This window comes from Oreochromis niloticus, linkage group LG13, assembly GCF_001858045.2.
Source record: "Oreochromis niloticus isolate F11D_XX linkage group LG13, O_niloticus_UMD_NMBU, whole genome shotgun sequence".
Taxonomy (NCBI): Eukaryota; Metazoa; Chordata; class Actinopteri; order Cichliformes; family Cichlidae; genus Oreochromis; species Oreochromis niloticus.
The window spans coordinates 694,039-718,876 of NC_031978.2; the positions used below are offsets into that span (position 1 = coordinate 694,039).

Below are 24,838 nucleotides of genomic sequence, written 5' to 3' on the forward strand. Positions count from 1 at the left end.
ATCATTACTTTATGATGGATTAGGTGTAGGAGTTGTTAAGTGTGGATAATTAAATAATAGTGCCTTGTTCTCAGATGGACAGCAAGTGGAGAGTGATGGACGAGATGAGGAGATGGAAGGAGGAAAAGAGGCAAAGAGTGAGTCACAGGCAGAGCCTACTTTATTTCTCACAGTTTTGTTGCCTTATGGTTCCAAGTGCTGTCACCAATCTTTGCAGTTTATTACTATCTCATAACACTTGTTTAATCAGCTACCATCTCTGCTATGGAATTTTTAATGTCTACAGTCTCAGATCAACACAGCCCTGCCATCCAGCACGACCAGCAGCAGCAGCAACATTGTACCCATCAGGTAAAACATAGGCTACGCTTGCTTTGCATTGTCCCCACCAGATGACAGTGATATAGTATGATGCGATTCCATATTAGATTCTTGATGAATGTGGGTTGTTCTTATTCAGCCTGGTTCTATGTGCCCCTTTTTAACTTTGAGCACCCGCCCCTTCAAACGTCTTTGCACAGCCCTGTTCAGGAGTCCTTTAGACTTGAACGATTACTCCTCAACATGTCAAACAGACACCATGAGAAATGTTCCCTGCTTGTTTCAGATGACAGCTGTGCCTTCTTCAATGAGACTGTATTTTTACCCAAACTTATTATCTTTCCAGAACAGAGTGCTGATGAAGCCCGAACACATCAAACTACAAGTTATCACAAAATGCCAGAACTGTTGAGGATTAAAAAAAACCTGACAGGTGACTATGGCCATCTATTATATACAGTCTATGGTATAACCTGAGTTAATTAATAACTGGGATTTCGTCACTGCACTTACTCGTGTTTATAATTAAGTTGTGAGAAATGTTGCCTTAAAAATGAGGAACAAACACAGTTTTTCTCTTTCTGTGGCAGGACACACACCTGCATGTGTCTGATCTGATTTCAGGCCGTTTCTTATTCTAACGCATAAACTCTGCAGTCACATCGCTCGCTCGGTCTGGCCAACTGAACAAAGTGAGTAGCGGCGTTGATCGCTACACACCGCGGCTCCGTGTGTGCATGTGTGTGTTGTGGGCCAATAGTCACTCAGTTACACAACTGCTTTCAGTTTCCGAGCCCTGCCTGCTCGCCTGGTGGTTCCCCGCCCACCGCTGCTCTCTGCTGCCTGCCTGCCTGCCTGCCTCTCTGCTGGGCGGACTGGGGCAGATCCGAGCCGACCAGTTCCGTGTTTCTCTGCTCACCCAGTTCACGGAGCAGACCGTACCGGAGGACCGGACAGCGTCACGGTGGACATTCCTGTCCAGCAGCGGCATCCGTAACTCCGGGGACGACGGGAAAGTGAGCGCGGAGGTGAGTAATGTCTTATTGCTGCTTATTATTTGTGCGCGGACGGAGAATCCATCAGCCGCCGTCGGTCGCGTTACGTTTCAGCCAAACTTTGACGCTGCTGGCTGTCCCTCCCTCCCGCTTTCCCCTGCTCCCCCCTGCTCCCTCCCTCCCCACTAACGCAAAGTGCGTCGCGCGCACACATGCGGGGATCGCGGTATGTTCACGCAAATGTATGCGTGGCGCTCCTCGTTTAAAGGCCGTGACACGAATCGCCGCAACTTTTACCGTCGCTGCGATCCGCGCACCGTAGGTGTGCATTCGCCAAGCAGAAGCTGCGACGCGCTCGCGCGTGCGTCACACGTCCCACTGTGTCGCTGCAATGTGCGCGTGTCGTCCATTGATGTTGTTTTGACAAATGTGACGTAGACCGTGACGCGCCTTAACGATGAGATAAGCAGATTCTGTGTGTGTGAATAAATAACGCTCGCGCGTCTTTGTGCGCGTGCGCGTGCTCCTAATCTCGTTGGGGGTATTTCTAAGCTGCGCACTTGAGATTTTTCTAGCAAAAAGCGAGACACGCTGATGAGCGTGGAGTGGAGCACACGCTGTTTCCTCCGTGGACTTTGTCCGTGCGGCGAGTGGGCTCCCTCAGTCCAGCACTGCACGCACACCTGGTGTACACGCAGCACCTGAACGTGCAGCCCGTGTGTCCGGGTTCCAAACTGAAGGAAGTGGCGTGAGGGTAAAGTGCACCCGGGATGAGGAGGAGTCACGGTCTTCCTAAACGTCATCCAGTCGTTTCTCTTTGCAGTTCTGACCCTGCAGCGCAGCCCGCATGTAGCATCGTGTGATACAGCCAGGTGTGTGCAGGTGGTGGGCCCAAAGTTTGCACTCAAACTCTCACTGCGTCCATCTTTGAGCCAAAGGTGAGATGGGCTCAGGCGTCAGCTTGGTCAGTAAGCTGCATCCATATCATCTATGCTTGTACACAAATAAAGCATAATTAGATGGTAAATGGACTGGTTCTCATATCACGCTTTTCTACTCTGAGCACAACAAGCACTATACACAACTTGTACATTCACCCATTTGCACAAGCACTTTTTTCTATGCTGTTTCTAAGAGCTTCCTATCTAACAGTCACGCTCCGATGGATGCATCGGAGAGCAACATGGGGTTAGTATCTTGCTCAAGGATATTTGACATGCAGACGGGGATCAAACCACCAACCTTCCGGTTAGTAGGTGACCTGCTCTACCACCTGAGCTACAGCCACCCCACAGAGCAGTCAGTCACAATATTAAAACCAGCTGTTTAATCCTGTGCAGGTCCCACTATTGCCGCCAAACAGCTCTGACCTGTCAGGACTCTCAACCTGGAGTTCTTTGGGACACGCGGGTTCTGGTGTGGGACCCTCACGAATGTTCTATTGACTATTGGATACGGAGTGGGAGTGTTTCAGTGCAAGGTTAGCTCATTGTCTTTGAGCAGCTTTTTGCAGTGTGGGGGCGTGCTCGTGGTCCAGGTGAGGCGAAGCAGGTGCTGCTGGATTGTTGTTGTTGACGTCCAACCTTGTACTGTAAAACAACAACAACAACAAACGGATCAGTGAATGGTTTTATTAATGTGGCTGATCAGCATTTGCTTTCCAGCCACATTCATATGCCACATATCTCCTGTAATACCTCTAAATTGGCACAACCCCCCCCCCCCTCTTCATCGAGTTATGTCTGAACTCAAATCATGACAACCTGAACATTATTATCTTCACCAAAAATCGTTTGAACTGACAGTTATATAGCAAACATCACAGGAAGAACAAGAGTGCTGGACATGGTAAATATCTACAGCCTCCCCACACAAAGCAAACAGTTTATGCAGTAATTTGTATGATAATTATTGTTTAATCGTATCCTGTTATCATAGTAATGGACAGGCTGTCGTGTGTTTAACGAGGGGAATGAATCTGACATGAAAATGCTGATTAATTTCACATCCAGAGAGATTTACCAGCCATTTACTGTAATCACAGCATGACACCCATCAGTTGTTTACAAAAGGGGGTATCCACAGTAAACATGAAACTTCAGAGTGGGTTTTGTGGTGACACCACATAACGATGATTAATATGCAGCTCGGTGTCTATATTTGAAGCAGGCAAGCCAAAATTCATCCAGATCCATCAAAAAGGGGATGGAATGGGGGCAAGTTGGAGAGGTTAGCTATTCATAGTCAGGGTAGTGCAGTAGAAATGGATGCATGTAGGTCAGAGCTGTCCTGCTGGGTGAATGATCACGTCACTGTTAGTTAATAATAATCACATTCATTATTAATTGTGCAAATACAAGATGGCAGCTAAACTAGAAGTTTGTGCTTTTCTTGTAAAGTCCCATGCTTGCATTTTAGCCTAACAGTTCTACTATCATAAGCTTTCTCATTTGGATATGCAAATTGGAACAAAATCTATCAAAAGAGCCAGATGTGAACCTATCCTCAACTGTAGACATGGTTTGGAAATGACTGGATATTGCTGACTGTCCCTCTTTCAGTCTACTGACTTAAAATAGTTTGTAATAAAGAAACAGCCATGTAGAGGCCAGCAGGTCACTCGAGGCTCCTTACATGGTGTCGTGCAAGGGAGAAACAACAGAAAACAGGAAACATTGATTAAAGATCCAGATGAGGCAGAAGAGCTCCACTCCAGGCTCTGTGGGTGTTTGAAAAGCAGCACCACATGAGCCTCATCGAAAGCTGGTTAGGGCAGAGAAGATGAGGGCCCAGAGTTAGAGTTAATCATTAGGCTAGCTTTCAGGTGGTAAGATCCGAATCATTATTGGTGATGACCCCAACCCGAGCCCCAAACCCGAGCCCTAACCCTATTTGTCCCATCAATGTCAAGCTTTGAGAATAACTTGAGAATCGTTACATACTATTCTTATTGCATACGGTTATGATCATCAGCAGTGATGACTTAAACCTCAGGGGTTATGGCAAAGTACAGAAGAAAGAAGAAACATTTCAAGGTTTATGGTTAGAGGTAGTTATAAAGGTTAAAGTGTGGGAATACTTAAGTTACTGCTTATACTGATATCTGTATGTACCCAAGGGTTATAATACTGATTTATGAACTTATCAGAAACTGTGACTTAATCGTGTTTTTCTGACTCGCATCTCGTTGAAGACCAATGAGAAATGACTCACAAGGACAAAAGTAAGGTGAAGCTATTAGTCCCATAAAACCAATTTAAGATTATTCACCTTTGGTGAGGTTTCTCGTTTTCACCACATTCTGAGTCACATTCTGAGTCACATGTTCCGTCAACAGTCAACACACAACAGGCTTACTCTTACACACTCAGCCCTAATAAAGTGGGGTTAGTTTACTGTATGGGGAACTTTGTAGCTACCAGATTAAAAAACAAACAAAAAACTTCACATTTTCTATAGAAGGAACTGAAAACAAGTGATGGCCGTTTCTCAAATGTCAGGTGTCATTTATGTCATATGTCATAGATACTGAGCATTGTAAATTCTAAATACCAAATGAGGCAGACAGAGGAAACCAACAAAAGAAAAGTGTAAACAGACCCTCAAGGGCCAAAAACCACTTACACAGGGTTAACTGGAGGAGTAATGTGGTAGAACTGTATGTGGTGGCCTGTTGTCAAGTGAACATAACCATCAAATAGAAAAAAGGAAATTTATTTTTCCTTTTGAATTTCTTCAAAACACAGGTTAGACCAAACCCCAACCCTCTGATGGGTGACAACCCAACTGGTTAAATTCACAGTTAGGAACTGTGTGTAGAATAACTGAAGGCTGATTTAAGGGCTAGCAACTAGCTTTCGCAGGGTGCTCAGATTGTTCCTTTCATACATCGTTTTATTGTGTTTGTGCAGGTTCTCAGTCATCCAGGTCTTTAGTAGTGTTGAGCACTTGAAATGAAGATGAAGGCAGCATCGCTTCTCTTTTGTTTGTGAAGATGGAATGACTCTTGGATGAGAGGTAGAACGTCTTCACAAACCAGAAAGAAGTCCAGCTGCTTTTATTTCAACCGCTTTAGATATTGTGTTGTATCTTGTGTGAAGATTTGTCCTTTGAAAGTATTTAATTTAGCTTATTTTAATATTATCTTTATTTTGTTTAGAATTTTTGAAGATGTCTGTTAAAACCATCAAACTCTTTCGTATTACCATGTATATGGGTGGAGATTTGTGGAAAAGTTTACAGCACTAAAACTGTTCTTCTTCTTCTTTTAGACTGTCCTAAAGTAAATCCAGTTTCTAAGCAGAGCTCCACTGTCCCATCCGTTGCAGGACTGCTGGTTCTTGAAGTCTCTGAAGGTCCTTTTTCATGATTCTGACTGCATAATCGGGCTCGCTGTCCTTCTGCAGATTGAATTTGCACGATTTAAAAAAGGTGCCTAAAACTTTTGCACAGCACTGTTTTCAAATCCATCGATACAGTTCCCTCAACATTAATTTTTGTTTTTGTTTTTCTTTAGGTTACTTCATCATGACTTAAAGGATCATTACGCTGTCCCGTGTCAAGAGTAAAGACCACAGCGACGCCACCAACGTTGAACGAGCTGATGATGCAAAAGAGTCTGAACTCTCTGTAGCTCACCTGTGTAGCTCCATGGATTAAAAAGGTCCCTTTACCAGAGTCAGGGAGGAAGACGTGACGGCCGCTCTGTGGGAGTTCTGTGCCTGATCGCATAATCTGGACGAGCTTTTTGTATTTTCTGTTCATTTGGAGTAATATGGTTCATTGAAGATGGAATAAAATATCAGTGGGAGTTATTCCTAAACAAGGACTGACTGCAAAATTCAAGAATGGAGCAGGATTTTACACAGTAGGATCTCATATCTCATATCAGTTGTGGATGGTGTAGGTACCTCGTAGGTACTACCCTGGACACGGTGGATTTTACACACAATTCATCTAAAAACATCTGAAGTGCAGCAGGCAGTATTTGTCTGTAACTGGAAAAGTCTTCCTTTTTCTCACTGTTGTGAATGGACGTCTGAGCCTTCTAAAGCTAGAAGGGGATATTTTCCATCTTCTGTTTGGTGTCTCACAACAGGGAAAGCCCTCCAAACATGTCCGGTACAGGAAGGAAGCACTTGGTCAGAGACTTTAACCATTTCATCACCTGCTACCTGTGTCGAGGTTACCTGATTAAACCGACCACGGTCACCGAGTGCCTGCACACATGTGAGTTAAAATAACACACAGCAACACACAGAGGTGACATTAGGGGTAAAAATCCATCAAGGTAGTGGGACCAAACCCAGACCGGTCTAAGCTTACACGTAACCCTGACCAAACTTTAAAGAGCCGTAAAGTAAAAATATCCCAGCTGTGATAGACCGCAGGGCTCAGTCAAAGTACAGCTGCTGTGTATGACAGGTGACTCTCTTTTTGTCAGCACACCTGTGTGAAATGAAGAAAAGTACGTTTGCTCACATCAGTGGTAAGTAAGTTACCACTGATGTGAGCAAATGTACCGAGCTGCAAGTGTTGAATGAACTTAGAGCAGAGACCTACAGACAGCTAGAAGCTTCGAACACAGTGTCACTTCCTGCTGTTCCTGTTTTTCAAACCCAGAATTACAGCTACCATTGTTCCAGTAAAATTCTACTTTGACAGACTATTTGAAGTGGATGTGAAATTGTAGAGCAAGGTGAATAAGGCAAATGAGCTGTGAAGCATTGGAACCAATGTCGGCGCTAAAATGCTGACGAAGTCTGAAGTTAAAACTGCAGGATTTCCACGTATCGAACAGTTTTTTCATAGAGAGATTTGGAGGCTTCCCCTTTTTCAACATGAGACTAGTTTGGGCGGTTTGAGAGTGTGCAGCAGATCGTGACAACCTGGTAATAGTCAGTGGCTTAGCAAGCTGAAATACCAGCTCGAAACAAAGCAAGCTAACATGCTGCCAAAAAACCCTCAATGATAAGGCAAAATGATGGTTTCACAGATGAACAGCTCATTTCTCTGCCCCTCTCTCTTATTCTGAATGACTTTTTAAAAGATGGGTTTAACTGCCTTAACCTAGAGGAGAAGCTCATTTTGAATATATTTGTTCTGCAGTCTGTAAGAGCTGTATTGTGCAGCACTTTGAGGAGAGCAACGACTGTCCTAAATGTGGCATTCAGGTCCATGAGACCAACCCACTCGAGATGCTCAGGTAACTTTGGCTACATAACATGTTTTTCTTCTCTCACTTTATCTGTTTTTTTTATTCCTGTCATTGGCATGTTGGACACTTTTGGGCTCTCTTTGTATTTCTTTTTATTTCATCTTGAAAGAGCTGCAAAGTTTTGTAAACGACAGTTTTAAGAGTTTGATTCTCCTCTGAACTTCTTGTTGTGTTTCCATTATTCGATTGTACTTTTCTTCATTTTGCTTTTGTGTGTATTTCAACACCTCGAACTACTGATTCTCTCTTTTCTATTCTCTCCTTTGGATGCTTTTATTCCTGCTTGACCTCACCTGATCGCTCCCTTCACCTCCACCACTTAACTTCTATTGCCTACTTTAATTTCTTGTTATCCCCCAATGCATCATCCCGTCCACCTCCTTCTCACTGTCATATTCTCAGGTTAGACAACACCCTGGAGGAGATCATTTTCAAGCTGGTGCCCGGACTCAGAGAAAGTGAGTTTGCCAGATGGTTTCATCAATCTGTCGCCTCAGTTTGCAGTCGGTGTTAAATTATGTGACTATTCATGGGAGGTCGGGAAAAGAATTTACAGCACTCCAATCACATAAATCATTGGAAGACTAAGACTTGCAACCAGTTTTAATGAAATGCACAAATTGCCTCCAGCATGCACTCTAGCAAACATGTTGCTGCGTCTTGGTGGATTGAAAGCAGTTTAAAAAAGGAAAGAGTTACAGTACACCATCAGAATCGCTTCCAAAAGGCTAAAACTGTAACTTTTCAGAATTTAATTTGCAGCAGCAATTATCGCTGTCATTGTTTTAGACATTTCTTGCATACTTTTTTCCCCTTTCTGTTTGTTTTTGCTCTACTACACATTCTCTTCAGTCTGTAAACATGTTCATTTCTGCTGTAAAGTTGGACATTTTTGACCTAAGGTTCAATTTTACGGCCAGTCTCATGTGGACATTTTTGAAAAGTGCAGTTGGTACAGCGACTTGTTGGTAAGACTGTTCTCAATAAAGTCTCAGTAATTATCAAGACCCTAGCTGGCACCTGCAGCAAAGCTCTAGTAACGGTGCAGTTCACCTGGTAACCAACAACAGTCTAAGAGTGATCAAACTTAACCAAGCTTCTAGCAACTTTTTAGTTTTATCCAGTCACCATGTATGGGGAAATTGTCCACACACCTTTATGGCTCCTCCATAAAAGCCAGAACCAACACTAGACCCGACTGAGATCTACTGCTTCTTATTCCCATTAACACTCAAGAGAGTCACCATCAGTGAGTTTACTACCTTCACAAGAAGTCCTGTTCTGCAGTTCAGCTAACCTTTGATCTTCTTTGAAGATTGAAGCATGCTGCTGCTGACATCAGTAAAGGATTCATTTGTCAGCATCACATTATTTCAAGAGAGGTGGAAGCTCAAACGTTTAAAACTAGATGAAGATGTACAGCCTTCTCTCTGTGGCAAGGCCAACGGGAAGCCAAGTCAACATGTCTAACTAAAGTGGTGATGGCACTATAATTTTATTGCTCCATAACTTCACCTCAGCTGATAAAGCACTCTGGCAGCAGAACGATGGAACAAACGTCATATATTTTTGTAGCTTTCGGGCCTCTCGGCCAAATGGTGTAAAAGTCAGCATCCTATGAATCCTCTCGTATGGTCTACAGAGAGAAGACTGTGGGCAGCAGACAAGGTTTTTGGTTTTTAGCTATCATGTAGATGGTGATGGTACAAGCACAGCATTGCTGTTCACAGTGAATAATAATGAGCTTTACTTTACAATGCAATTCTGTCCGGATGGTGAACCGCCCTGGAGGCATTAAGAGATTCTGAGTTTGAAGTCTCCAGGCGCACTGAGTTCTTAAATGTGCAACAAAGACAGGAAGAGGACAAGAGTTTTGTTGTCCCTGTTGCTAGTAAGCTGGAAATCATGCATGGAAATTCTACTTGACATAAAAAATCCCAGAGGTCACAAAGAGCATCGAGACTTAGTGATACAATGTAAAACACAAGTGAAGTTTGCCAGTGTCTCCAGTTATGCTACCTGCTCTTCACCCTGGTGGCCCGAGTGCATTGTCTGGCTAATGTTAAGAATGCTCAGCAGACATCAAAGCAGATCTGGATCTGCTGGATCTGGATTTAAACCAGATGCAGCAAAACTGGTTTGTTGGCCTGCGTAAAAAAATGAAGGTGTCATGTCAGATCAAGAGGCCACAAATGGGCTGTCAAAAGGGAATTAGAAGAAGACTTCCAGGCTGTTTTGAGGAGATATGAATATGAGGGTGCCTTTAAATTTTGGTGATAACACAAGTAAAGCAACAGTGACCACTGTCTGGTACCAGGTGGCCCGGGTTCAACTCCCGGTGTGGGAAGAGCCAATATAGCAAATTGTCCTTTATGAAGAGTGTTTGTCATATTAGAATACACTTCAATTGAGTGATAAAATGGCCCTTTGAGGCTGAAACTTTAATTATAGCAGTTATGAGAATATCACAGCAGGGCTCGGTTTGATGTGTCCAGGAGAAATGCGGAGACTTAAAATAAATACATTCCCAGCATTTCTTCTCTCTAGCAGCTTTAAAATTGGTGCAAGTGGCTCATTTTCTCTTATGGCAAGGCAGCATATTGACCTTTTTCACAGCAGGCGTTCTGACATGTCAAAGCATGCATAGAAAAGAGGCTGCATTGTTTTTTGGAGGAGGTCCTTGTATCACTGGAATGGCTGGAATAACCAATCCATTGTTATTGTTATTAATTACACCCGCTTTTCCTGCTGTTAAAGGCCAAACTGTCTGCTATGAAAAGCTTTTATTGTGTGAGTAAAATAGTTTTATAAGCTTAGTTAAACTCCTCGTAATGTCTTGTAGAAGAGCTTCAGTGAATCAGTTTTATGAAAAACAAAAGTCTAAATTCAGTACAGAAGAAATGTAGCTGTTTGATCCCAGACTCTTAACACAGCATAGACACAGAATTCAGTAATCGCGATGGCAAACACAGTATTAGAATCACCCGTCCTCCTCTGATTGATTTGGTCTCTATGATTGCTTCATACTTCATACTACTTTTATCTGTTTTTTCCTGTCAATTAGACGAGGAACAGCAAGAGCTCGAGTTCTGGAGGAAGAACCAGCCCAAAGAAAACGGCCAAGGTAAGCTGGCTTTATGTAACTAAGCAAGACCCAACAAAACCCTTTATATAGTAACAGTAACACTTCATAATAAGGCCCGCGACCAGGGCTGTAATTCCCCTGTAATTAAATTAATTTTATTAATAATTTGAATGCAGTTATACAAATACATAAAGTAGGCACACTAGAATAATGGGGTAACAGTTTTTTTATTTACATCTTTATTTCATTAAATATAAATACTGAAAAGTACAGCGTGCCTATGATGTCAGATTGGGAAATTTTGTTTGTTTTTACACAAAATTACAAACTACTTAAAATTACTCATGTGTTACATAAAATGACACATTACTTCAAACTACTTACACAGGTGACTTATATTGACTTACCGTATAATTATTTCTACCCCCTTATTGAACTGTACCTACCTGTAAGTATTTGTAGGTAAATATAGTCACGCTGTCATTTCAAATAAACCACATTAGAATTCCATTAAATTACAGGAGATTTCCACTCTTACTTGCAAGCTGTGTCACAGATTTTTCAACTCGTGTATTAGAGTGGGTGGAGATGACTGAAATAGGCACACTGTCATATGCAGTGTAAAGAATTTGCCATGTAGGGGGACAGGTGGCTGCGTCGTCTCTGTGCCTCTCACACCTTTTCTTTAAAACTGGCAAAAAGGAAAAAAAAACATGCCATGGAGGAAGGAAGCCAGTTGTGGTTGTTGCATCTTACTCAGAATGTCTGTCTGCTTGCTTTCATTATTAGAAAAGAAGCTCTATAAGAAGGGGGGAATTTTTTATCAAGTTTTGATACATCAGCAGGGAATTTTCTTGTCAGACTTCGTACCCCCCTTTACCACATTTTTCAGTGCAAACAGAGCTCGTGTTTACACAGACATTGACCAATGCACCAATGCATCAGGTTCAAGTTAAAGAGAAACAATGTAACAAGTAATAATAACTGGAACAGTTGAAAACAGATCAAAGGCTAGACTTGAATATTGTTGTTGATCGTCTGTAAAATTGAGGCTGGCCCTGTCATGTTTCGCTGTGTGGCAGGCAGGGATTGGACCCAAACGCAAACTCACGGGGACAGAACTTGAACTCAAAAGCACAGCTTTATTGCTGGAAAACAGATCACAAACAATACAAAACTAAACTGGGAAAACTAATCATAATGCATACCAGGAGACACGGGGAGAATCACACACAGCATGAGGGAGAACGCGACACTGACACAGGGAAACACAGGGCTAAAATACACTGGGAAGTAACGAGGGGAATGAGACACAGAAGGGGAGCACAGCTGGGAGAAATCAGAACTGACGAGACGAGGGAGCAAAGTAGAATACACTCACAAGAGACATGGACCTTCAAAATAAAACAGGAAGTAGCACAGACGCAAACTAGACTAGGGGAGACAGAGCAACTAAGAAACACAGAACAACAAAGAGACACAGAGGGCAGCTATTAAATACTCAGAGAACTAAAGAGAATACAAGAAAGCCAAACTAAGACACTAGACTAAAGAATAAACTGGGGGAACAAAGGGAACTAAGATCATAATACAAAACTCAGAGACACAAGAAACTCAAAACACTGGGTCACCGACCCAGGACCGTGACAGGCCCAGAGTTTTGGCGATGCAGCTTATCCACAACAAACATCCTTAACCTGCCTGTAGAAAACCTGAGGTGTCCACGGCTCGGGGTCCCCGATGCTGGAGGCGACGCTGGTGATGGTGGAGGCAATGAGGCGGACGGTGCCGGCGATGACGACTATCACAGGAGTGACCCACAGATCGCAATCTGCCTGGACTGCTTACGCAACACAGGACAGTCGGGGGAGAGCACGGTCACGGTGTGTGTTATTTTACATATAACGTTTAATTAAGAAGTATTAAATACTTGTACACGCATTGAAACACATTATTTCCTTCTTTTGGTTCTCTCTATGAGGTAAAAGAGTATTCCATTTCTTTGCTGCTGTATGGGTTGGTAATTGTTTCCAAACTTCACGGGTGGTTGGTGCATAATCCCCTGTAAAGATGTAATTGTGTTTTCATGTCTTTTCCTTTAAAAACCTGCAATTATGCCTCATTAAATCAGTGTGTAAGAGAGTTTTTCTCTCATCCAATTAGGATTTGATGAAGAGGTTCATCCGCTGCTCCAGTAGAGTCACCGTGGGAACAATTAAGAAGTTTCTCAGTCTTAAACTAAAGCTGCCGAGTTCCTACGAGGTATGGAGCACACTCTGTCCTCCTGTTTTCATTCATTAAAATATGTGTGTCACGATTCAAAGGCATGTTTTTCTTTACTTAACTACACAAATTCAGAGTTATCTTTCAAGTTTTTGGTTAATCGGTAGGATTACCTTCGTGGGGCTTGATTGTTGGATGTCGAGCAGTGATGGTCATAAAGCTCTGCAGCTCTGCCCATAAAAGGCAAAAATCATACTTGAGTTTGACTGGTCTCCCCTTCAGGATCATCTCCCCGTGCACTTCTGGAGCTCCTTCAGCACTCCTGCAAGTGCTCAGTCCCATACCGACCACCTGCACTTGAGTTTCTGAGCTTTCACCATAGATCTCAAACAGAGAGCAAAGAAACGTTATAGTGGCAAACTGACACTTTTAGAGGCTTAATTTGGCTTCCTGGAAAAAAGAAATGAAATCATGGGTTTTTTTCTTTATGGCCAGAGTTGCAAAAATCACTCCACTTTGAATATTTGCAGGGTTCCCCTGACTTCATAATGTAATGAAGTTACTTTCTTCACTACTTTGGGAGGGCTGACTAGAGTGTAGGCAACTCTTTATCTAAGGCAACCTTTTAGGAGATGTCTGTCCTAACTGTACCTCACATTATTACTTTGCTCAAACAGTCTTCACACACATTTTCATTTTTTCTTTTTACACATAAACACAAGAGTTACCACAAAAATGGCTTCCCTCTGAGAGACTAGGGTCCACTCTTTGGGTCTGTGGTACATAGAGTCATGGGTGTCTTCTTGTCAGCCCACTGTAATTCAAAGAAATGCTGAAGTGCGGTGCTTTCCGGCCACATCACAGATCTGTTTCAGTTAAGAACTACTACAGTTCTACTACAGTTAGTGGACCTGATGGTATAGGTGTTGTCACACATTCAGGGTGTGAAGTCTGACTGTCAGAGGCTGACTGTCTCTGACGAGGATCTGCTGGAGGTTTCTTCCTGTTAAAAGGGCATTTTTCCTTCCCTCTGTCACCAAAGCTCTTGCTCATAGGGGGTTATCTGATTGTTGAGGTTTTCTCTGTATTGATGTAGGGTCTACCTTAAAATAAAAAGCACCTTGAGGCGACTGTTGTTGTGATTCGGTACTGTATAAAAAATGCAGTGCAGGCACAAAAGTTTAAGTTGCAACATGCTGAAATTCCATTGTATAAAAAGGAAAATGATGCATGTATTTGGTAGCATAACTCTGACTTGTTTAACCAACAGCTGCACTGTGTTACATATTAAGTGCAAAATGCTGGAGAGTTCAGTTCAACATAATAAAGATTTACTGGATTGCATTAAAATAGCAGAGAACCAGCATGTGGTCAAATACAAAGCCAAACTCTGACCAGGTTAACAGTTTGTACAAAGTCAGATGCTCATTAATATTCCATGCAAGCTATGCTATCATCTGCCAGCTTTAGCAAAGGATTAAGAAACTGTTAGCTTCCACATTTGGAGCAGGCCGAGCTAAAAGTGGTATCACACACTCACACTCTCATTCACACACTCACATATTCAGAGAAGCCTCCCACTCATCACCACAGTGAACTTCCCCTCTCCTTTCATCTCTCGTAGAAGTGAGAGCTCAGCTTTTGTTTTCGTTCGTCACCTTCTCTGTCTGGGAGGCAGCTTTTGGCAAAACTTTGTGACTGCGACTGCTTCGTTAAAAGCTGTTTGTGTTGGTTTTGGACTTGTCAAAGCGTCCTTCTTATAGATTTTCCTTCCTGTGTTTGCAGCTGGATGTTCTGTGTAACGGAGAGATCATGGGCAGAGATCACACTCTCGAGTTCATCTACATGACCCGATGGAGGCTACATGGAGAGAATGTAAGGCTGTCACGTTCACTTCCTGTTCATGTGTGAGTGTTTGCATCCTCGTGTGTAGATGCATCGCTGCAGGAAATGTTTGTGTGCATGCATGTGTCTGTGAATCTTATGCATTCATGCAGTTTAGTGGAAGCATGCGGTCCTGGTTGAATGACTTTCATATTCAGTGTGAAATGCTTTTCCAAAGGAGCATTTCTATTCAGAGAATGTGTCAGATTGTGAAAAAGGAAACTCGAGACTTTTTGCAACATAAATTTGTGGTTTTAGTACAAAATGCTGATGTTCAAGAGACGCTGGGCTTAAATGAATGATTCGCCTCTCATGTAACATTTCAACATTTCATCTTTACCTCAGTTTGCTAAAGTTGAACCACGTCCATCTGCCCTTAGAGGCTCGGGTTTACTCTGCATCCTGTTTGGTTTTGTTAAGGTCACATTGCAAAGTGAAGTCAGTCTTATCTGCATGTTTAACAGATGCTTAGTAATGACAGTCAAAACAGGAAAAGCATTACTGATGTTAAAAGAGATTCTGTGCACCACATTTATTTTGTGCATAAGAAGGTATATTTCTTCTTTACAGCCTTTTTTATATCTACAAGAGGAGACAGTGGGGTTGTTTTTAGGTCACGTTCTTACCACCAGGATGTCAGAGACCTCTATGGTTAGGGCTTACGCTATTTTGACCGACGGGCACGCCAAAATGCAGCTCTTATAACAGAAGGCATGCAAAATGACATGACTTGTATAATGTCGATAACACAGGTAACATTATCTGCTTTCTGAAATTTGGCTTATTTAACATGTGGCTAAAAGCCATAATTCGCTTATATAATAAATGCTGGATTGATTTGATAAGATGTAAACAGCGCAGTGTCAAAGGAAAAGCTTTGTGTGAGTTTAGATCCACTGAAAGACATTAGAGTTGATTTGTGGTTCTGCATAGTTCCCAGGTGAATATTGCTGAAAAAAGGCAGATTAGCTCTGTGAGGCAAACCCTCTAATGTTTTGGAGAAAGACAAAAAGGAAGGAAAGAAGTTTCTGATGTGTGGTCAGTGAGGATCATTATTTTCTTTGTTGCCGAGACTTGGAAGAAGAATTTCATAAAAACAAAATTTATACTGTGCAAAAGTTTTAGGCAAGTGAGAAAAACGTGTTAATCATTTATTTTCATCAATCAACAGAATGCAGTAAAAGAACAAAAGAGAAATCTAAATCACATCAATACTTGGTGGGACCACCCTTTGCCTTCTTCTAGGTACACACACACAGTTTTTGAAGGAACTCAGCTGGTAGGTTGTTCCAAACATCTCAGAGCACTAAGCACAGATCTCCTGTGGATGCAGGCTTCCTCACGTCCTTCTGTCTCTTCATGTAATCCCAGACACACTCCATGATGTTGAGATCAGGGCTCTGTGGGGGCCGGACCATCACTTCCAGTTCGTCTTGTTCTTCTTTAGGCTGAAGATAGTTCTTACTGACTTTGGTTGTGTGTTTGGGGTCATTGTCCTGCTGCAGAATACATTTGGGGACAAAAACAATCATTTATATTTCTGAAAGCTTTCTTTGTTTACAGCATTTTCACACCTGCCTAAAACCTTTGCACAGTCCTGTATATTCTTATTGCCACAGGTTATGGTTAGAGGTGCATGTAACAAGTAACATGAAGCAGAAATAGATGGTGATTTCCAAAAGTAAATCTTATTATTATACCGGGCTTAACATAAATATGTTCAGCAAAGTTACAGGAAATGTAAAAAAATCTAGTTTTAAGGCCTTTATTTTATTGATTTTTTGACTATTCAGTCTGAAAATAGGAACCCTTTAAAATGCTCCCAAAAATTGCCGATGTCATGATGTACATTAACTGACACACACACACACACACACACACACACAGAGCAGACTTGTCACTCTGAAACGTGCTGGTACTCTCAGCCTTGGGCTTCAGGGTCATCAGTCCTCTGACGGTTCAGCGGGCCATTGTGTCTGTCTGTGATCTACAGTAATTGTGCTGACTTGTGCATGAGTGGCTGTTTATCTGTTTGCACGGGTGAGTATTTGCGTGAACTTTTACTGCTACTGAAAGCTCCTGTCCATTTCTGGATGGTGACTAAGGAGTGCAGGCAGCTGGCACAGCAAGGGGCTTCAGATACCAGGTCAGGTGGAACTGAGAAGGAAAGGCAGCAGGAAGGAAGTCAGTATGAAATGACAAACTTATTAAGCGTGTAGCTTTTCAGCTCCAGCTGCGCCCCAGTGTCATCATGTCCTCTACAAAGTCCGCCTGCCGCTGAGCTAAAATGTCTTTTTTGGATCCGTTTCACTGACTAGTCAGAGAGGACGGAAAAGAAAACAGAATTATTTTTCCTCCTCGTTATATAATCGTGTCGCGCTGTGACCGGAAAGCTACGCAGGCCAAAGTTGCATTGAGTCAACTTTAAATGAATCCCAGCAGAATTCGGATCCAGTTTAAACTCAGGACATGCCAACCCTGAGGAAGAGGAAGATGGCGCCTCTGCTGCTTTATTTTCCAGCAACGCAGCTTTTTTGAACCTATTAATCCAGCTTGATTGGACATCCGTCGTCTTTACTAATGTTAAACAGACTGTTTTATTGTGCACAGATTGTCAGAATTGTAGGTCACGTCTTTTTCCATCTGGGCCTTTTTCCCATATGGCGAATTTTCTGCACAGATTATGAACACATGTTATTACAGGATTTAGGACAATTAAGCATTAAAAGAGTGCTACTTTGGAGAGTGCAAGTAGAACAAAAAAGATTTTTCTGTTACATAAACTTTTACTGAAAACATCTTGAAACCACAGATAAGAGCGAGGATACTTAATCTGTTCAGTCAGTCCTGTTCCAGTACTTATTTACCAGTCATCACAAAGCACTTGGTATTCTCCCCACTGTCTCCACTGTGAGTCTCTGTGTGGTAAAATGTGGCCTCGGTGATACAGGAACTGCCACAAAGGTGGTTTTGAGTACTTTGGCAGGACTCGTTTCACAACTCATTCTCACGATACTTGATGAGGCACCTAAAGGGAGCAGCCAAAAGAAGAAAAAGTTCATGCTCATGGATGTGAAGTTCTCTCTCACTTACCTGAACACGGTTTTTCATCATGTTGCTTTCATATTTATTGATTTGTGTCGAAGTGTGATAAAGTCTGGATGTTGTGATAAAGTCTGGATGTAGAGGCACGAGGACTTCACCAGCAGCATAAATTATTTCTCCAATTAACTTTTTTTTATTTCCTTCACACCTTCTTACTAAACCCACTCTGTCAGGTTTAGGCAGTAAAATCACTTGGAAGGATTAGAAAAAGATCACAGCTTGGTTAAAATACAACAGTCGTCACGCTTTAAAAATGTCCACCTGCACGTAACGTTTCAGCAGTGAAAGATGGAGTCGTCAAAGCTTCGGTTTGATAGGTGTGTGCCTGAGATTAAAATGAAGGTCAAGAGCTAAGTGAATGTCGTCCATCCCATGAGTCCTGAGTAAAAGTGCTAGATGCAGTGGGACCAAGTGTGGATTTGACAGAGTTAATGGATCTGGAAAGCCAGTCCAAAGCAGGGAGACAGACGGAGCTGGAAGACAAGAGGCAGGCTGGTTGGTCCATGACAGAAGTCATGCACATGGAGAAATGAGTTAAAGTTTATATAAGGCACGGTGATGATGAGATGATGCCAGGGAAAAACCATCTCTGAATCGAGGAGGGGGGGCCTAGGGGTACATCTTTTGCCATCTTACAATGCTGTGATTGCAGCCATTCCCCAACTCTCTGTGAATGGGACTCATGGCCATTGATCAGTGATTGTTGATCAATGGTGATGAGAATTTGCATAATTATGATGAAGGAACTGACCTCCAAGCCCATTGTTCCTTCAGTGGGCTGGTTTCAGTCATTATGCAAATGTACTGTTTATAAGATTGAAACCTGCAGTCAGCTGAGACTGAAGAAGTCACCTGGATGAGTGACGAAACGTTTCTCCCTCTGAAAACGTCCAGATGAACAGATTCAACTTTTGGAGATTTACTTGGATGATTGAGCATGCATCAAGATGCTTTAAAGATTGATAAAACAAACACACAAACAGAGCAACAAGAGGCAAAGCAACTGTGGAAAAAAGAAGAGGACACTACTGCGGTTTAAATTCCCATAGACTTACCATCCATAAATACATATTTTAGGGAACAGACCAGGGAGAGCATAACATGGACCTCGGATGACTCAGTCGCAGTATCCCATCCTAGTAAGGACTGTGAAAACACGTGAGAACCAGGCTACGTGTCAGTTATCAGTTAGGTTGTTGTCACTGATCGTAGTTTAGTTCAAATAATGTTTTTCCTTCTTAAAATGTTTTTTTTATCAAATCACTTTTTGTCCTTTTTAGCTCAGCTTTAATCAGTGGTTTAATCAGACTATTTAATCTCTTTGAAAACATTTAGACGTGGAGCTCAAAATATTCCACAGTGAAATAAAACACTTTTGGTTTGGGGTTTGGAGTATCCCCAGAATACACACGGACTCCAGGTCAGTGATCAGAAATTGAAAGCATTCAAGCCAAATGTAAAAAGAAAACATGTTGAGGGAAAACCTCTCACATGACATCATGAGCCACATTTTCTATCTCACCTCCGCCCACTGGCCCGATGCTCCACAACAACAGACAGAAGTCTGTCCGTCAGAATTATTTATGCCCTCGCTGGTGAGTCATGAGGATAAACAGCCAGAAATTATTTTTGAATCCTGTTTGAACCCTGCCTGGTTAAGGAGAGGGATGACAGAGAGAGCGAGAAAGATGGATACAAAGCGCCAGAGTCGGGAATGGAGGCAGAAGTCGGACAGAAAAAAAGATACGAGCCATTCATCAGTCTCATCCTTCTGACAACTCTGCAGCTCGGCTTCATTTTCTCCCTCCGATTTAGAGGCCGGTCAGGACGTCTCCGCTCACACGGGAGCAAAGGAAAATCAATCTGTAACCTCCCGGGATGTCATTAAGTCAGAGCAGGAAACCGCTTTCTGACTGTGGTGACTTTTAAAAACAGAGGACTGAAAAACGTTTACGAAAAATACTCTTAATGTACACGCACTGATGTCTGTTATTAATGAATGGTATTTAATTATGTTGCTAAGCACTAAAATGTCTGCTTACTCTGGTTCATTTCTGTTTAAATGAGTCAGATTGGACTAAATGAAGGCACCAAGTCACACACTACTAATCAACGGCTAATCTTTATCCACAGCGCGTTATGAGGAATTAGAGTGCTTTATTAAAGGATTTTAAATCCATGAAAAGCAACATACTAATCTAAAGCACTTTGCATATTTACCAATCTTAGAATCTTAAAGTTGGAAAAATATGTTAAACTGCACCTAAAAGTATCCAAAACTCATCTGTGGTGTACAATCGGCCAGGAATCAAAAATCAGTGTGTTGTGTCATGTGATCAAAGTTTAACAGTAGCAGAAGACGGGGAGAGGCAGATGGTGATGGCGAAGAACTGTCCACATAAAGTGTCCAACCAACAGACGTCCAGTCTCTGAGTCATGATGACTAAACAGAGCTGCTCCAGAGCTGGAATTTGGCTCCTGTTTTTCCTCTTCAGAGTTCAACTCAGATATTTAGAAAAAGTGTTTGCTGTTTTTTAAAATCGCAAAATGTGTTTCTGGGGTCGGGTAGAGTCACAAACTAAAGCTGCAACGCAGACGTTCCATCTCTCCTGCAATCAATTCACCTTGTTAAAGCACATATAGGTTTCGAGAGCTGGCACCGTGTGTGCAGAAGCAGGGAAGCATTTGGCCCGAACGATGGAACTCAACTCAAGTGTGAAACCCAAAACTTATTCCTCAAACATCTTCATGCATGTTTTCCGCATCCAGAAAAAGCTGAGCTTATTCACAGCCCCCACCCTTTGGACTCTAAAGAAAGTTTACAGCAGAAAGAAATCTGACTGCCTCGACTTTGTGTTGTTGTGGGACGATATTAACCGTCTGAGGTGACGGTGACGACCGAGCACTAACCGTAACTCCGATTCTGAGCAATCAGAGGATATGTCATCTTGTTTTCTTATGAAATTGTTCTCTAAAGTCTTGGAAAGAAGAAAATAGTCATTCTAACAAACACACATTAAAAGCTATTAACAAAAAAGAGTCAGTTTGGGCTTTCTCCAAGATATAGGGTTAGGGTTAGCAGCTGTGATGCCTTAGACCTTAGATCAGAGGAGGCATCTGTACCAGAACAGCAGAGATAAGAACTTAATTTATCTCTTGGAAAAGTCTCTTACACCTAAAATAAAACTGCAAAGGCGCCCCACTGGGCAGTAGTGCAGAAATAAATCTCCTGGTATATTCAATTACAAGGAGGCATCGGATTAAAATGTTCTAAAAATAGACACAGCATTATTACTTACTGTTTAATACACTGTCCATGTGGTACAGTGAGGAGCAACACACAGAAAAAACTGTAGTTTGATGGCAGCATTGTAGCAGCACATATCAGTTTTACCATGTATAGTTGCTTTGAATGTCATGATCCTAATCTGGGATGAAACTCTGCAGAGTGATTGGCTGACACATAAATCAAAGACTTTCTAAACGATTTAAAAAAAACTTGTTTCGTCCCATTTGAACCCACATTAGATGCAATTGTGAAGTTCACGAACCCAAAAAACAAAAACCATCCTAGACTGAAACTTGGTCATTTCCCACTTCAGGTCCAACTGGGCAAATATTCAGATTCCAATTATCAATATGATTTTTGATTTTAAAGATTATGAAAACAAAATACTCCCAATAAAACAATCATCTTTTGTTTCTTGCTGTTCTTGCTGTTACATACTGTACCTCCTCCATAAAAGATCTTCCACAAAGAATGATTATTAATGATTATTTTGCCTAATTGCCCAAACTTCTTTTACATCCACATGCAGCCTACTTTGATCTTATGTGGGCTGGACTGGAATATAAGGAAAAGAACTGCAGTTTCTCAGCATGTCTCAGTTTTTCTGCATGATAAAGAAATATTGCTGTAGTAAATGAAAAACATCTATCAGCACAACTCTTTAGGCTTCAATTGTAAGTAGTGCATGTATAAAAAGTAACAGAAATCTGTTACTCTGTTGTAGTAAGAATGGCCATGTGGAAGAGCTGTATTAGCAGGAAAACAAAAATACTGTGAAAAGTCCAAAATTTATGTCATCTTTCACATTTTCCAAAGCCATCTACTGGTCCAGGTTGGAGTCTTCGCCAGGTTGCCTTCGCCCCTGGGCCTTATGTTTGATGTTACAGCAGCTCATGAGTGAATGAACATGGTGCAATAAAAGTACTTTCAGAAGTACATTTTCCAAACACTTACATTTACTTATATTTACTTGAGTAGTGTTGGGGCTTGCCACCTCAGCATGCAGTCAAGTCTTGGTAATGACCTACTAATTTTATTCAGGTGTGTTGCAGCAGGGACACGTGAAAGTTTCAGGACACCGGCCCTCGAGGACTGGAGTTCGACACCTCTGGCTTAGGGTGATCACTGCCTCTGACAGTGGACACTCTGCTTGTCCTGTCAGAGTTAAGGTTGGGGTTGGGCTGGTTTAGGAAATCCCTGATGGAAAAGAGACACATTTTTAAGTTCTGTCATGGTGTCTACGCGAGTGAGTAATCAGGTTACAAAAAGATTTTAATATTTAGCAAAGCAAATGATTATTGCCATATATTCTGCTGACCTTAATTTGAAGGTCTGTAGTTTTCACTTTGTTTCCTGGAAGTTCAGCTCTGAGAACAGACCTTTGTGATCGGTGATGTGATACCTTCTCCAGTGTGTCCGAGCGCAGAATTTCAGTCTCAGGGGGGCAAATCTGATAAGCAGGGCAGGTGTTTCCACTGAATGACCTTCATACGCTTCAGGGTGGTACGGTGGAACTCAGCTTTGACTGACCCCAGGTCTGAGTGTCAGCTTTACATTTACAGTCTTTGTCATGAATAAATATCAGTGTCAGTGTCAAACATCCATCTTTGGGTTAACAAGGTCTTATCTTTGATTCACACATGATATGGATCCTGGATATTGTCTGGTTTTTCATTCTGGTTGCATTCAGACACAATTATCTACAACAAGATAACATAAAATTATTACAGCTTTCTGTTAAATATGTTGTAAATATTAGGAATCTTCAGACATGCCATCAGCTTCAAGCACAATGTATGAAAATGAAGTGGGAGCTTCTCACTGGAGAAACCGTCTGAAAGCAATTTATCGATCAATATGTAGATTGATGGATTTATATTGTGATGATTTCATGATTAGCTGAGAGACCGGGCTGGAACAACCTTGCAGACTCAGCAGAGCGTATGTATTTCTGCAGTGTAATTAAACTGTATGGAGACAGAAATGCTGAGTGAAAGAGTGTCAGAGATGCAGAGGCACACTGACAGAGCTGTTAGATTGGCTTCAGTGTTCTTTTTTTTTTGAGGCATGATACAGCAAAATGCAGAGGGAGATGACAGTAGCTGCACTCTGCTGCACCAGCAGCCTCGAGCTGCCAGAAATAGGAGACAGACTCCAGAATCAGGAGACTCCCTCTTCGCTTTGCAGCTGCTCAGACACAAACACTTTTTCCTTTTTGAATGTTTCATGAAAAGGGTAGCTCACGTCATCTGAAAGAGGCAGAAATGTATGTATCTGTCAGCACCGACAACTTTCTTATTTAACCTCAGTGATGGAGAGATAGCTGAGTGAGCACAGGGACCACAAGCCCATAAAGAGGCTGAGAGGTCAGCTTCCCTGAGGCCAGCTGGGATTAAAGCTGCAGAGATTGCTACTCGTTGATGCGTTTGCACATAGAGAACAAAACACTTTGGATCTTCTCTGCATATTTCACCGGTGGCATAGAAGTCCTGTCTGTCTGCTGCTGCAGTGATCTGAGTTGTAGTAAAATGTTGATGTTTTGAGGAGCTGCAGAACGACAGCTTTTTCCCTCTAACAGGCCGATCAGTTCTCTTCATCACATCAGTTTCTTTGCTGGCGATGACAAGCCAACAGTTTTCATATAAAGTGTCTTAAGTTCGCCTATCAGGTGGGCATGCTCGTCATTTTTACCCCTCAGCCTGAAAGCCTCGGGGCGGGAGGCGGGGTGGCCCAACTTTGTGAGCGCGATAATTGATTTTCAAGTTGATACCACAGGTGCATCTACAAATAATCTCAGTGATTCCTGTTCGTACCCACAGCAGCAGCAGTGTGGATCGTCCTCTGAAGCGTGCTTAAGTTTAGTGTAAAGAACAAACCATCGATCGTGTCTCTCTGAAACAGTTTCTCTTGTTTCTGTCTCCTTCAGACATATCCCATGGTTCTCGAGTACCGGCCACGCATCGACTTTGGCTGAACCACGAGTGCAAGAAGAGGACCACACACACACACACACACACACACACACACACGCACACACACACACACAAAGTCATCCATACAAAGCAAGCAAGACATTAAGAACATCTGCATTTCCAAGAATAAACTCCACACACACACACACACACACACACACACACACACGCACACACGCACGCACGCACGTCAACCATATGCAGAGAAAGAAATGTATTTTTGTACAGCCAATGATGAAGTGCTTACGTTGTTATGTTAAAGAGCTTTTATGCTACATAGAATAATATATGCTATAATATATGATATTTTTAAATGTATGTCCCTGTGCCTAAAAGAGCTGTTCGGATCAGAAATGAAGTATGACCATATCTCCTCTTTGCCTGTCTAACTCTAACTGTAGATTAAATGTTGATTTTCTACTGCTGGCGGCTGTGTTTGTCTGAATCTGCGGTTTGATTGCTTCACTATCTCAGCTTGTGGTTAAAGAACAGTCAGCATGTGTGTACATATGGTTCGTATGGAGCTGATACCGGGTATCACTAAGATGTCTTTGCTCAAACACAAGTATCAGCACCGAGTAAACTAATGACCTTTTAAGTTTAGCTCCGCCTCTCAATGGAAACCCTTTTTAAACAAACCTTTGTTGATCCGACAGAGAGATTCAGCGAGTGCACGGATTATTTCTGGACTCAAATGCTTTTCACAAACACATTTTCATTAAAAAAAGGTTTGCAAGCATGACAAGG

At 42.2% G+C, this 24,838-nt stretch overlaps 1 protein-coding gene across 9 annotated transcripts; it reads left to right on the top strand.

The window, feature by feature from the left end:
* The first annotated feature begins 309 nt into the window (after positions 1-309).
* Positions 310-24,517, top strand: pcgf5b (polycomb group ring finger 5b). Of its 9 annotated transcripts, none has more exons than XM_019349413.2 (11): positions 1,040-1,349; positions 2,140-2,254; positions 5,588-5,747; positions 5,833-6,545; positions 7,425-7,521; positions 7,936-7,991; positions 10,598-10,657; positions 12,326-12,501; positions 12,782-12,880; positions 14,627-14,716; positions 24,046-24,517. In XM_019349413.2, exons 4-11 carry the CDS (start codon positions 6,431-6,433, stop codon positions 24,091-24,093), a joined length of 741 nt encoding a protein of 246 aa, XP_019204958.1. In that variant the 5' UTR covers positions 1,040-1,349; positions 2,140-2,254; positions 5,588-5,747; positions 5,833-6,430; the 3' UTR covers positions 24,094-24,517. The 9 variants fall into 9 exon arrangements, 8 of the variants coding, with proteins under 8 accessions (XP_025753375.1, XP_025753374.1, XP_019204958.1 ...); XM_019349414.2 differs by having other exon boundaries at positions 5,645-5,747; XM_005473747.4 differs by lacking the exon at positions 2,140-2,254.
* Positions 24,518-24,838: the final 321 nt, after the last annotated feature.

Coding starts and splice junctions, on each gene's coding strand:
- pcgf5b (XM_019349413.2), top strand. CDS start 6,431: ATGTCCGGTACAGGAAGGAAGCACTTGGTCAGAGACTTTAACCATTTC. Junction 7,992..10,597: donor GGTGCCCGGACTCAGAGAAA/GTGAGTTTGCCA, acceptor CCTGTCAATTAG/ACGAGGAACAGCAAGAGCTC. Junction 12,502..12,781: donor CGGGGGAGAGCACGGTCACG/GTGTGTGTTATT, acceptor TCATCCAATTAG/GATTTGATGAAGAGGTTCAT.